The sequence below is a fragment of the Poecilia mexicana genome, unplaced genomic scaffold (assembly GCF_051168715.1).
Source record: "Poecilia mexicana isolate PSO_F unplaced genomic scaffold, ASM5116871v1 scaffold_3, whole genome shotgun sequence".
Taxonomy (NCBI): domain Eukaryota; kingdom Metazoa; phylum Chordata; class Actinopteri; order Cyprinodontiformes; family Poeciliidae; genus Poecilia; species Poecilia mexicana.
The window spans coordinates 5265392-5280517 of record NW_028263372.1 but is presented as its reverse complement, the minus strand read 5'-3'; the positions used below and the strand labels follow the sequence as shown (position 1 = coordinate 5280517).

The window sequence follows — 15126 nt, the reverse complement described above, 5'->3', positions numbered from 1 at the left end:
TATCCACATGAATGATTTCAACATGACTGAGTGAGGTAGAAAGAGCAAAGCTTAATACAATAAACATATAAAACCAGCATGTGGTTACAGAATGACCCCGCACAGAGACAATACAGGAAAAGAAAGCACTACCACACAAAAGCACAAGCTTTCTAATTGTATCAGCAGAGACTAGATGGAGCACACTGCTTTTAATTAAGCTTCTTTAAATATGTTGCACCGGTCTGATTCCCCACCCAGAGAAACCTGGCAGTTAAGTAGCCAGCAGTCCTGCGTCAGTCATTTTCATCCTGGGTTGTTAGTGAGGATCAGATCCGGCTGGAATTGTGTTTAGATGTACAAGGTCTCATGGAGAATCTTTTAAAGACAGCCAGCTGTCTCAGGCAAATTTTAAAAAATGAGACAGACTTCTTGTCTGCTCAGAATCTAATCTGAGTAAAATCTCTGATTATAGATGAACCATATGTCTGAGGTAGATATGTGCTCATATTGGAATATGTTAGGGTGAAAGGACTTTGTTCATATTTCTTTCTCGTTTCTTTTTAGTAAGTTGTCTAATTTAACAAAGTCTCTTTCTTTTTTAAATTGGGAGAAGCCGGTAGTTTTTACCTACATATGCAAATTATCAGACTCACCCAGCCTGTTGTTTCACTGCATATGAAGTTCCAAAGTGGCCACAAGGATAAGATTTATTTATAAGGTAAAATAACAAAAAAAGAAGAAAGAAACACACACACATGCACACACTGGCTTGTTCAGACTGTATCAGACTGGCCATCAGGAAACCTCCCAGACCTCCCAAAGACCATGTGAAAAGGCCACAGACCTTGACGCCCAGATTGGATTCTTAATAAAACTAATAAAAAGGACCTTACAAAAGTCATTAGTGGCATTAGACATTTATTCCTTTCACTTGTGAAATATTGCAAAAATTTAAAATATCCTGTCAATGTGCAATGCTGAAAACCTCCATGTATTAGTTACTTCAGGGCTTCACTACTTTCATTCTTTACTATCAGGAAATCCTCAAAATGTATAAATAAATGCCTTCAACTGATCCAAACAACTCAGTGAAATCCATTGAGTTGCTGTTCTGGTGAACAGCAGCAGCCCAGCTTTCTGCCTGGACTGGAGCGAGCGGTATGAGTTCAGGGTGGCAGCTCTTCTCTGCTCATTCTTTAGCGCAGTAGAAGGAAAACGGCTGTGTCAACATCATCAGATACTGTCTCTTCTTGGGGAATGTACAGTTCTTTAAGATTCTCTTACTGCAGGAGCTCAGTGGAGCTAAGCAGGTCCAGGCTTATCGATAGAGCCACCAGTTACACAAATAGTAGACTTTTAATGATGTCAGATGGTCATTTTGTGAAATTGTATCCTGGGAACTGCAGAAAAGAATTCAATGCCATGCATTCTGGCATTGAGAGTTTTTACTAGTCTCTTTTGTTCTGTATGTCATTCAGTCATTGTTTTCCTGTCATGGCTAGGTCACACACAATTCACCCAAACCAATATATACATATATTTTACAGTAAAGCTCTTAAAAAAGCAAATACCTAGTTTTCTCTGAGCTCAAGCTAACCATCAGGGTTTGAGATAAACTTATCTGTATGTATGCAAAATGCAGACACCAATCCAATAGCGCCACATAATGCAGGGAGGAGACTGACAACTTCAGAAAAGGTTTTAACAATGAGAAATAACAATAGCATTTCTTAACAGCAGATAGTGTTGTGTCCAGCTGGCCATGTTAATCATGACTTGTTCTAATTTTCTTCCTGTTCAAACTAACCTCTCTCTCTTTTTCTTGACCCCTCCCCACCTTGCAGCTTCATAAATACAGCCCACATTCTGTTCGTTCTGACTGAGCAGCTGTTCACCCAGACTGCAGGTGACCCATAAGGACTCTGGTTTGCCTATCTGCCTAGTTAAAAGAACTTCACACAGTTTTTCCTAAGACGTTATAAAATGTCTGCTGATGCAGCGGAAGCAACAAAAGCTGAGATGCCAGATGAACTGGAGCCAACTAAAGGAAAGTCACATGATTCTGACAAGAAGGTCGACAATAAGGCGAGTATCTCAAAATATGAATGTACAATCTACCTGTTTTGCTTCTTGGAAAAAATTCACACTGAATAAGAAAGTAGAAGTTTATTGTCACTTTGAGTTTATTTTGAACAGGTTTTCTAAATAATGCAGAAACTATAATGTTTTAAGAAAAGCTTTCAATTTAATTTTAGTTAAACCTAAAATAATCTGTTTTGCCAATATTTCCTGTATCATATCTTAATAAGTCATCTTTGAATTTATTATTAAAGATAATTTTTGTTTAGTTTATCATCTGATTAATTGATTTATAGAAATTTAACATATTTTCCACAAAAGCAGAAACCAGATGCCAGAAAATGAGCTATTAGGGTTTTTTGGGCTTTAGTGGCCTTTATTTGAAAGTGCTAGGACAGGAAAGTAGGTAATGAGAAAGGGAAGGTCATCAGGCCGGGATTCAAACCTGCGATGAGGAAGTTGTGCTTTCCCATGCACCTCCGCAGCAGCCTGAATATTAAAGTATTTTTTTAATGATCACTAAAAGTTTAAAATACTGTTGCTTGTTAATCAATCAATCAATCAATCAATCAATCAATCAATCAATCAATCAAGTTTGTTTGTATAGCCTACCTCAGCAACAAGGCAGTTCAAAGTGCTTTACATCATAAAAACACAAATATCAACAATTGAAACATTACAAGTGCTGTCATTACACATCAAAATGTTGGTCAATGCTTCATTTATTATGATTCAAAAGCAACAGCTGAGTTTTTAGTCTTGATTTAAATGAACTCATTGTTTCGGCTGTTTTGCAGTTTTCTAGAAGTTTGCTCCAGATTTGTGGTGCATAGAAGCTGAATGCTGATCTCCATGTTGGGTTCTGGTTCTGGATGCAGAGTAGACCAGAACCAGAAGACCTGAGAGGTTCTGGAGGTTGACCAACAACAGCAGATCTTTAATGTATTTTGGTTCTTTATAAACTACCAGCAGTATTTTAAAGTCTATTCCCTCGAGGACTTCAGAACTGGTGATGTGCCTAAGAATTTAATTTAATAATATAATAATTATTATTTATTATTTTTTGGTCATGTGTTTCATAATATTAAGGTTCAATTATAGATGTGCTAATTGTAATTTTTTTTCCCATAATGTGTTGCTTTTCTGTTAATCACAAAAGTCTGGTATTTTATTTGTGATCAGCTGTTGGCAGCAAAGTTATTATTATTATGACTGTTTGATTGTTATAACAATTTAAACCTTTTCATAAGAAAATTATCTACACTGAATATGAGAAACTATCTTGATATATTATATTGTTGTTACTATAGCATTAGTAGCATCAATAGTACCATTATTATTGTTGCTAATACTATTAGAGCTACTATTGGGAATATTGTAAGCACATTTTATTACTAAAATACTTATAAATAGTAAGAGATCATAAGAGTGATGTAGCTAGAGAAGTGATAGATTTTATAAGTTTTTCTTTCAGCCAGCTTCTTTGAACATTTATCATTTATTGCATAACTGTTATAAAATACAACAATGCTACCTCTGGTCATAAAACTAGCGTAAAGCTCTTGATTAACATATCAAATGAAACAAGACTAGTTTATATTGAAACATTGTTGAACTAGAATTAAATCTGTAAAGCTGACGATGATCTAAAATGTATTCCTACATCCAAAAACCAAGGTAACAATGAATGGAAGTGATGGACACCAGGACAACCTCACGACTGGACATCCAAGCAACCCCAGAAACAAAGCAGCAACTATTATATTCACACTGAAGAATGAAGTGGGGGGACTTATCAGAGCTCTGAAACTTTTCCAGGTATTATTTAATATGCATGCTTTAATAGATAAAACTTTTTCTGTCATCTAATAAAATTTGCATTCAATTCATGGTGTAAAAATATGAAAGAAGTTAAATGAGGAGTTAAAACAAAATTTACTGTAAATTTAATACAATTTAAAAGAAAGCATATGAGTGTGTGTGGGTATGGATGTATGGATGTATATATTTAGACATATGCATGTTTGGTGAGTCTATGGCAAAAAAAAAAGAAAAGAAAAAAAAACAGTTAAAATGGAACATTAATTAACCTATGATTTATGTATTCATTTATTTTGTATTTAATAATGAGGGTCCATATGAAAAGGTGGTATGAGTTTATGGAGGATAAGTTCATAAGGTTTTTCCTTCTTTCTTCTCCTTTTCAGATTATTGTGGTTCAAAAAATAGGTGTATTTTGCATTCCTTGTTCACATCTGTTATTCTATACTGCTATCATGTTCGAAATAAATAAATTACATTAAATAAAAATGACTTCATTATTTAGCACAATTTTCCAAGCGCTCTGACCTTGTTGTTGCAGGAAAAACACGTCCATCTGGTTCATATTGAGTCTCGCAAGTCCAAACGGAGAGATTCAGACTTTGAGATCTTCATAAACTGTGATTCAGAGCATGAACAACTGAAGGAGCTGACCGAGCTGCTGAGGACACACACCGAAATAGTGGAAATGACTCCCTCTGGAAACTCTTCTTTACTACATGATGGTAAGACATGGTCAGAATTAAATATGAGCATGTAAATAACATGCAGTAAATTCCCGATTTTCCATCAGGTTTGGAATATGTTCCCTGGTTTCCCACAAAGATTTCAGATTTGGATCTGTGCGCCAACAGGGTTTTAATGTACGGCTCTGAATTAGATGCAGATCACCCGGTACGTGTACTCTCTGTGTTGTTTTTCCTAATTTTCTGTCTGTCGTCCAAACCATGAAAACAGATAAATTACTGGTTTTCTTTAGAAAAACAAATTCAGACACAGCAACATTGTTATTACAGGGATTTAAAGACCAAATTTACCGTAAACGGAGGAAGTATTTTGCTGATTTGGCTATGAACTTCAAACAGTAAGTGACATTTTCTTTTGGTTTCCTGGATCATTGATAGTGAGTAGTTGAATAAAACAAATGAGACATCATATTGGAAAATGTCTGTATATTAAAATGTGTGTTTTTAATCTGTCATGCCTGATTATATGCAACAGTGGTGATCAGATTCCTCGAATCAACTACACGGCAGAGGAGGTGCAGACCTGGGGCGTGGTGTTTCAGGAGCTTAACAAGCTGTATCCCAGCCATGCCTGCAAGGAGTATCTGAAGAATCTTCCTCTGCTGACCAGATACTGTAAATACAGTGAGAACAACATCCCTCAGTTGGAGGATGTGTCACGCTTCCTCATGGGTGAGTGTTAAAGCTGTGCCAGGGATGCAAAACCAAGGTACCAAGATAAATAAAGTGATTTCTTTTACTTTTTTCTCAAAGTGTAAGAGTTAGAGTTGAAACCCACTAGGCTGGAGATGATACCTAACAGGTTATAAAAATACTGCAAAGGTCAGCACTATCAAAGAGCTGCATTGAAGCCATGGCAGTAGATCCACAGGGAGGAGACTCAGGAGCTCAAACTTTATCACAGATCATCTGTCTCGTATTATTCTGTCAGGACATAGCAAAATTTTTTTGAAAGGAGAAAATGGGTATTATAACAGGAGTCAGTACTAATTATACAGTGTACATCACAACATGCAGCTCTGGATGATTATTCCACCAAATATTGATTTCTGACCTTTTCCTGAGTTAAATCATTAGTATTGTTGTTTCTAAATGAATATGGACTTGTTTTCTTTGCATTATTTAAGGTCTGAAAGCATTGCAACTTTTTTATGATTTTGACCATTTCTCATTTTCTACAAATAAATACATTTTTGCATGGAATTTCAGAGACATGTCAGTAGTTCATAGAATAAAAGAACAATGTTCATTTGACTCAGACATATACCTATAAAAACAAAAATCAGAAAAACTGATCATTTAAAGCGGTCTCTTATTTTTTTTCAGAGTTGTATGTTGTATCTGTGACAGAAAAAGATAGAAAACTAGCACAAAAGGCATACTGGGTATAACACTGAAAAAGGCATACAGTCTCTCTCTCTCTCTCTCTCTCTCCATATATATATATATATATATATATATATATATATATATATATATATATATATATATATATATATATTTTTTTTTTTTTTTTTTTTTTTACATATCTGAGCGAGATAAAATATGTATACATAAAGTGAAAAGATAAAAGATAAATAATAAAATAAAATAAAACATATAAAGAAAAAAAAGTGAGGATAGGGAGTCATTACTCAATCAGGGAGCAGAGACTGAAGAGAGTGAAAGAATGTCAACGAAGGGCACCAGAATTCATCTGAGTTGCCTTTCACTGAATATCTAATCTTCTCTAGTTTTAAAGAGACATGGTGTCAATAAGCCACTGACTGCTAGAGGGCGCTTTAGTTGATTTCCAGTGAAAAAGAAGATGGCGCCCTGCCAGTAAGGAAGTACTGTAGATGCTGAAATATCTAAGTGATTAGCAGTGAACCGCTTACAGTCAACTGGGAGGTCAAATATGGCGACATGGGCGGGAGGGTGTGGAAGTAGCTTCAACATGATATCAAAATAGTTCTGCCAAAACGAGTGAGTAATGAACAAGTGTTAAATTACAGGAGGGTGCATGATGACATTAGTCACAATTCAGTGACAGAGTTGTGACAGGCAAGTTTTGAGGAAATTAACCCTGAAGAGAACTTTAAACTGAAAGCTCATTCAGTTTAAATGATTGTGTCTGTGGTTCAGACAAATCACACTGAATTTGTCTGAATATTTTATAAGTACATACCACTAAAAGTAACTACCAAATGTAGCATACAGTATTAATTAACTAAAACAATGTTTTTAACAATGTTTTCCTATTTGTTTTCTTATATGAACTTGCAAGTTCTCTTCTGTTTTTCATCTCCTCCTGTATTTAGTAAGTGTTTCAGTGATTCTTGAGAATAGGGACAAAACAGGTCCTATGGATAAAGCATGAAATTTGAATAAAATATACACAAAATATATTTTTTTCAAATATCTAACTAAACTACCCTGGGTCATGTGAGCACAACAATGTATATTTTTCTTTTTTTTGCTGAATATTTTTTTATTTTAAACATTGTAGTCGGTGGATGATGCCTGTAAAAGCCCTTGTCCAGGAGCAGAACTCAACACATTCTTATAGTTTAAAACAATTAAAGAAATACTAAAATTATATATTATGACAATTAAGTATAAGTAGTCATATAAATAATTATAAAAGTATCGATAAATTGAATTAAAAATAATTTTTAGATATTTTCCAACTCCGTTGAAATTTGTCCTTAGTTTTTGTCAACACCGTCAGAAATGAAAAGAATGTAAAAAAAATCAGGTATTATTGGGGGGCACCAGAACTCCTGAGGACCCCATGACGTTGTCTTTTCTCTTCCTTTGCTAGGAGGGCTAGTTAGCTCCGGTTAGCTTAAGTTATTCTTTAGTTTTTTCTTCTGATTTATTCCTAAGTTGTTTGTCACAACCATGATGTGTCAACTCCATAACTGACAATTTACAAAACTTTGATGAAATTTTGCGAAATAAAAGCTTAATTTTGGTAAACTGTAAAGATTTCATGGACCTGACGAGCTACAATATGGCCTCCTTCAGAATAACGTCATATAAATTGAGGTAGTTTGGCATTTCGTCAACTCCGTCAGATGTCAACTCCGTCAGAGTTTTTCTGACTCTTTCAGTGAAATTGTTGTCAAATCTCACTTAATTGTGCAACTAATTCATTTTAATATATTTTACATGAATTGCATTACTTCACATGTACCAAGTTTTTCATTTTACTCACTAGTTTGTCACCACCTTCAGTTCTGTGTCAACTCCGTCATGCACTGTCAACTCCATCAGATGGACTTTTTCTTGTTTTTTGTTTTAAATAATATTTATTTTATTTCTTGAGAAGCATTTGTCTGTAAATTGAGTAAAAATATCACTAATGGGGTATTTTAAAAATCATTTTAGATTTATTTTTGTCAGATGGTGATGACAAAGTTTTGGGTCAGGTCGATTAAAAATGTAATTTTTTTTTAAAAATTCGCAACTGGGAGCCTGTACCTTAGCATCTTCATATTTTCTAAACATTATTTGTCATATTTGCATACATAAGGTTGAGAAATAATAAAAAAAAAATATGGGAAAATTAAAACCCATTTTGTCCCTATTCTCAAGAATCACTGGTTTGTGTTTCTGTCTTTTTCTGTGTATTTCTGTTTATTTCTGTGTATTTGTGTGTACGGTGCAAACAGAGCGCTCAGGTTTCAGCATCCGGCCGGTAGCAGGCTACCTCTCTCCAAGAGATTTCCTAGCAGGGCTCGCTTTCAGGGTGTTCCACTGCACTCAGTATGTCCGTCATGGCTCAGAGCCTTTGTACACACCTGAACCGTGAGTACACACATACACATAATGAGTTTTTAACTCCTATCTCATCTGTTGTGGTACAAAATGTTTGTTGATCCGTGTTTCATACAGCGACACATGCCATGAGGTGTTGGGTCATGTTCCTCTGCTGGCAGAACCCAGCTTCGCTCAGTTCTCCCAGGAGCTTGGTTTAGCATCACTTGGCGCCTCAGATGAAGACGTGCAGAAACTTGCCACAGTGAGAATACAAACTGTGTTTCTAGCCCTTTTCCAGCCCATATCTTGTGACTTTAAGGACTTGTACAGATGTTCTACCCATTTTAGTGCAATTTTACATTTATTTGCATGTTCTGTTCTCTGGTGTTGTAGTGTTATTTCTTCACAGTGGAGTTTGGCCTGTGTAAGCAGGATGGAGGCCTGAGAGCCTATGGAGCTGGACTCCTCTCCTCCGCTAGTGAACTCAAGGTGACTTTTAAAAGCAGATGCTGCATTGGCTCAACATTTCAAAAATAATATTTTCCTGATTAAATATTCCTAGCAAATATTTCTGTACAGTTAGTACATGAAGTGTGGGTTTAGATTTCTGACCTGATAAAGAATCTGTCTGGTCTCAGCATGCTCTGTCTGGGGAGGCCAACATCCGTCCGTTTGATCCCGTGGTAACCTGCAACCAGGAATGCATGATAACCACATTCCAAGATGTTTACTTTGTGGCTGAAAGTTTTGAAGAAGCTAAGAACAAAATGAGGCAAGTAAAGGGATACTAGCATACCAAGGTAGAAGGAAAACACTTTTTTAAAACAAATAAATATATCAGAGTGTGCCTTGTGTTTTATATTTAGCAGTAATTACAACTGGAAGTTCTTTTGGGCTTTTTTTATCCACCTGTTCTGAACTGACATGTTAGTGGTGTTGATTCAGGACCCAAATAAATGTATTAATTTCATTTCATTTCATTATTACTATTTCTGAAGGCAGTTGGTTGCTCTTTGATTGATCAGAGATAACCATATATATATATGTGTGTGTGTGTGTGTGTGTGTGTGTGTGTGTGTGTGTGTGTGTGTGTGTGTTAAAAAGGAATCATCTTTATCATTTCCCTCGACTACTTCACATATAAACCAGATAAAATATGTCTGTTGTTCAGTCATAACTCTCCTTAGAAAACTGTCTCATCTATAAACTCTTTCTGCAGTTTTGCTCAAGGCACACTATATCTCCATAAACAAAGGTTATCATAGTCACAGGATATATTTCAAGCTTAACAAAAAATAACCAGCTAACAAACACAAAGACACCAGTGGTTTACATTCATGTTGTTTTAACTGCAGCTGCAGCTTCTTAACAAATTCCTGGTTCATTTGCTTACAGCTGTCAGAAAATATTTCCTGTTTCAGAAACTAAAGTTTTATTTTCAGTTTTCTCCAGATGATTCGTGTACAAACATACATGAATCACCTGTTTTACCTTCCAGGGTCGCCCCAGAAAAATTCATTCTTACAGTCCTTAACACCCAAACTGATTCCTACAGAAAAGTATACATGTATTCATAAACTTTTAGCTTAAAAACCCTAAATATTTCAGTCTTGTTTGTTATATTTTGCTAAATGTTTGGAATAATAGCGCTTGCCACTTAAAAAAAGTGTCATTTGTCATTGTGCATCTGTTTGGCTTTTATGTAACTTTTAAACTGTGAAGTCGTAATTAAAAGTAATGTGAATGTTTTCAACCTTTATCTAAGCCATTCGGAGGTTTTTTTTGCAAAATCTCCTGGGTGCCAGAAAGATGAATTCTTCAATAATATTCAAATTAAGAAACATATATGCAGTCAGTCCCTGTGAAGTGTGAGGCAAAAGCCTGAATAAAATGATTACATAAGTAAACATATCATCTGAAATACTGTGCTGATAAACAGAATCTTTACCTTATAAACCAGTAATTCAATCACACATCTTAATTTTTCACTGCTAGGCCGCACAGACCTGAGAGCATGTACAATCTGAGAGCTATCACAGGATTTCTTCTCATTAAATCAACATGAAAAATCACCATGGTTTCATATGAAATGAGAGTCCTGATCTAGGACTGATAGACAGGGTCACTATTTGATTACAATTAGGACTGCATGGCTTGCAGTTTTCTGAGCGACCGCCGATTACCGAGCCTAAAAAAGCCTGACTTGACCATTACAATTCTGGCCAAAATGTATTGTAATGATTTATTTTTGTATCTGAAATGTTGTTAAATATAGCAGGAAAGTTGCTGAGTTAGCAACAGTGGGGTCATTATTGTTAACTGCAAATGTGCAGACATGACCTGGTGGGTCGGTCTGTCAGTCAAACCTCAGAGCAGAAGAGGACAGTGGCTGATTTTTAGACCTTTGCTGAGGAAGATCAGTGGATAAGATTGATTTCACATGGAAGATCACTGATCTACCAAACTTAAGAAAATCAGGGCTGAATTATCAGCTGGCCGGATAATAGGCACACCGCTAATAACAACATATCTGTTCTTCACACAGACCTGATTACACTGTTTGAATGATCAGAAGTTTCATTTCGCCACTGAAGAACACATTGGGTGATAAATGTTTATGTTTTAAGAATTGGAAATGGTTGAACTCTCATTGCTGCTGAGTGAGCCATGAGGCAGGAGAGACCTGGAGCTCAGCCTCAGACTGACTCCAAGCTGCTGCAGCTGCTGCAACAACTAAACCACAAGATCAATTAAGAGAGATGCCAATAAAGCTCAACTGACCTCTTTACATCAGAGAGAGCTCTATTGTCTTCTAGAGCTGATAACTAGAAAGTTATCAGCTCTGGATTTGGCACAATGAAATGTGGTGCCTGTTTTTTCTCTTTCATCAAAAGAATAAATGCTTATCTGTAAACACATGTGAGATTTCTGTGAATAAGCTTGGTCAACGTGGGAGTTCCTCGTGGGAGGGAATATGGGTGTGGATATGCACACTGGGCCTAGACCAGGGGCTGCTCAAAGTGTGGTCACCAGGGGGCGCTTGTTGAGCTGTACTTAGAAACAGCCACCAGAAAATACAGACAACCTGAAACTGGAAAACCTGACAGCATCATTGAAAGGTGCGCTTGATTGTGATAAAAGTTGATGTTTGCAAATTATAGTCTGTGAACTATAGCCTTGAATGACTAATAAATATTTTATGGCTATCTTTGTCTTTTTAATAGCCTGAAAGGTTTGTTGTGAACTAAACCTCAGTGGATGATCTGTTGAGCTGGTTTCTTTAGTCTACCAGCACTGCAGAGGTTTGTCTTTTGGTTAAGAGAAACACATAAAAACTTTTGGAGGAAAACTTTTGTGATAATTTCTGTGGCCTGCACACTTCTGATCAGGTTTACCTGTAAAGTCAGCTCTGGCTGTACTGTACTGCTCCCTTGACCAGCAGAAGGTCACTGTTACACACCATGAACCATCTTGGCCTAACCAGCAAAAAACAAACAGACTTCTATTATAAGAACTGTCTGATCCAGGCATAACATTTCTGAAGTGGCATTTTTATTAGATGCTAGGATATTTCTGAGATGAGTTTTACAATGGTCAAAAGGCAACCAGGTCTGATTAACTTATTAAAGAAATGATACAGTTCAAATCTTTCATGTTTTCCTTTCTGTTCCAAATTACATCTGAATCTCAACCTGGCTGATAATAAACCGCTGTGCTTTCCCTGCAGGGAGTTTGCCAAAACCCTTAAGCGTCCATTCACAGTGAACTACAACCCCTACACACAGAGTGTGGACGTTCTGAGGGACACCTCCAACATCAACAACATGGTGAAAGACATCCGACATGAGCTGGACATTGTTGAAGATGCCTTGCGTCGTCTCGGCAAACTCCAGAGAGACTGAAGAGTCAAAATCGCAAAATAGAAGTCTGCAAACTATTTAAATGTGATTATTGATTGTGCTCTGTCTCTTTTTTTGCTTGTGGACATGATGCTGCATATGCTAAAATAGTCCATTGATGTTTTATTAAGTTATGATATGAGCTGCATTATATCATAACTTGATACATTCTGCATGTGTCTGTAGTTTCACAATGAAGAAATTTGACTGTTGAGCTTGTAAGCCTTCTGCTACACAGAAGGTTTTCAAGTGCCACCCTAAGGACCAACAGTTTGAAACAGTGAAGCAGGACTTTAAATCAGTTTGTTGTTATAAAATGTGCTACTTTAGAAGTTCAAGTAACAATTTTGAAGTTCAAGTTAAAAATTAATGGGAAAAAGTTGAAAAACTTTTCAAAACAGACCTGTGGCATAAAAAATCCAGTGGGAAAGTTGGAAAATAGGAGGTTTCTAATCCTGAAATTCAAAATGGCTGCATTGAAAATATGCACAAAATGCAAACAACCCTAATTTAGTGAGCATGTTGCTGCAGTGTTTAAGATAAAAAAAAAAAATAGAAGAAAATTCATTGCTCACCACCTGCATTGCTACTAGTAGAGGATTCCTTGGAAATGGAATCGCAATTAAGTTGGACTTGATGTCATTCTCAGATTAAAGCGCTGACTTGAAGACCGCATAACTTGCACTTGTTCCTAATTTATCTAGAAACATAGTTTTATGTAGTCGGTCGCTAACTTCTCTCATTTTTGTTACAGTTTGGAATATGATTAAATAGAGATCACATCCTTCCATTATGGCTTAAGAAGCTGTTGTTTTAGCTAGGTTAGCTTAGCTAAGTTTATTTGGTAGCATTAAATATTAAACAGGGACAAAAAGGTTCATGACCTTCCTAAAAAGTGTTCGGAAGCTGGGCTATGGGTTCTGTGTGGATGTTTCATTCAGATCCTACAGGCGTCCACCAGAGGGAGCCAGGAGGTTTCTGCTCCCTGGATGGTGGACCTGAGGAGCTAATTACTCACACCTGCAAGTCATCTGCTTCGTCAGCCAGAGCTTAAGAGGAGCCAGTTGCCAGTTCTCTGGTAACTAAATGTTAGCAATACATGGTACTCTAAACTGCCCAGTGTTTGTTCTCTCTGTGTTCCCTGAGCTTTTTGGATTTTTTTAAATGAACCCTATGATCTCATTTAAAGGTGTTCTCTGCGATGTTCTGGATTCTGCTCCCTGTTTCTTCTTGTGTTCTCAAGACTCTCTGAGAAGATCTCTGGTTCAAATCCCATGATTGGCAACATCTCCTCTTCCTCCAAGCCTGTGCTGCTTGACCTGTCCGCCCTCCAATGGTATTACCACCCAGCAACCTCCACCAGACCGTTCCACAGATCCACAGATCCACGGCTCCCAGTATTGCACAACTCTGGCTCAACGCCCATCCAAGAACTCGAACCCTGGAACCCAATTACTCCCCCCCCCCCCTCCTGGCAGACTCCTCTCCACCAGTAAGAGCTCCAGTCAATAACATGTTTATCATCAGTGACTGTTACTTACCATTCCTCTTCCAGTGTTCTCATTCACCAGGCTCCCGGACAAAGATGCACATTCATTGTTCATTGATTATTCAATAAATGTAACCTTTTTCAACTGCCTCCTGGGAGTGTTCTGCATGTGGGCCAAAAGCATAGCGAAACCATGACAGAACACTCAGGCCCTTGATTGGACCCAGCAGAGACTCTCTCGGGAGGACTCTTTCTGAACGGTACTCCCTCATCCAATCACGTGATGCTGCTATAAGATCGCTTTGTGTCTGTGTTCAACAGGATAATGCCAATTAACATCTGGATCATTTAATTCAACTATTGCAGGAAAAATCTCCAACCGGCTCCTGCTTGGAGAATGCATGTCTTTTTGTCATAGCAAAAGCCATGACAAAAAGTTCAACCAGACCTCCTTTTGGGCTCTGTGGTTTTTAGCAGATGGGCTTTTAGCTTTCTTCTTGTTTCAGTAGGAGTTTGATTGGTTTACAAGCAGCACAAAATAACTGCTACAGTTTAATTCAGAATCCAAGAAATCCCTTTAATAATGGAATTAATCACATCACAAAGCTGTTGCACTCTTCATCCTTTTGCATCTAATTGGACTTCAGTATTGGTCACAATAATTAAAACATTGCTACATTAGCTTAGCATGTGCTCTGACTGTAAACACAACACAGCGTTATTACTTCAGAAAATCTTTTAGAAAATACGACTACATGGACTGAATAATTTAATTGACATATATAATGGGTAAAAATTGGAAATGAAATCTGAATGTCATGCAATTATATTTATTTTGTGTAAAAAAAAAATTAAATGCACAGATTATAATGCAATTGTCTAATTATGAATGATTACTCCATTCATCCGTCATGCCCAGGTTATTGATGATTGTTCATAGAAAACACTGAGCTTAGCTCCATACTTTATTAGTGCAATGCAAGCAGTTATTACAGATACATAATGAGATACAAGGTTTTCCTGGGCCGTATTTAACTAAACTAAAGGCAGCTCTCTGTTTTACAAAAGCTGTTTCACTGAAGTTAATCACTTAACGTACCATAATAAGGCTTATGAATTTAAGATTAATTTTACTGTTAATTAATTTAACTTTAATTTTATTTTATTTTTTTAAATCAATGTAGTTACAACAAGAGCTAGAGCAGCTACACTTCTATTCTAATGTTTACATATGCACTCATGTCAGTGAAATAAAATGATGGTTTATGTATTTATAAAAGGAGAGTACATCTGTTAGGACGAGCTGTGAGGATGACCTAAATAATACAAATGAACAATGAAAGGGCTCAGGTTACCATCAAGTCAG

The 15126-nt window shown here is 36.6% G+C and overlaps 1 protein-coding gene across 1 annotated transcript; it reads left to right on the top strand.

The window, feature by feature from the left end:
* Window positions 1-4658: 4658 nt before the first annotated feature.
* Window positions 4659-14635, top strand: LOC148160147 (tryptophan 5-hydroxylase 1-like). Its single transcript, XM_088004094.1, has 8 exons — window positions 4659-4776; window positions 4899-4966; window positions 5104-5300; window positions 8285-8420; window positions 8508-8634; window positions 8766-8861; window positions 9011-9148; window positions 12104-14635. The coding sequence occupies exons 1-8, from the start codon at window positions 4744-4746 to the stop codon at window positions 12272-12274; spliced, it is 966 nt and encodes a 321-aa protein (XP_087860220.1). The 5' UTR covers window positions 4659-4743; the 3' UTR covers window positions 12275-14635.
* The last annotated feature ends 491 nt before the right edge of the window (window positions 14636-15126 follow it).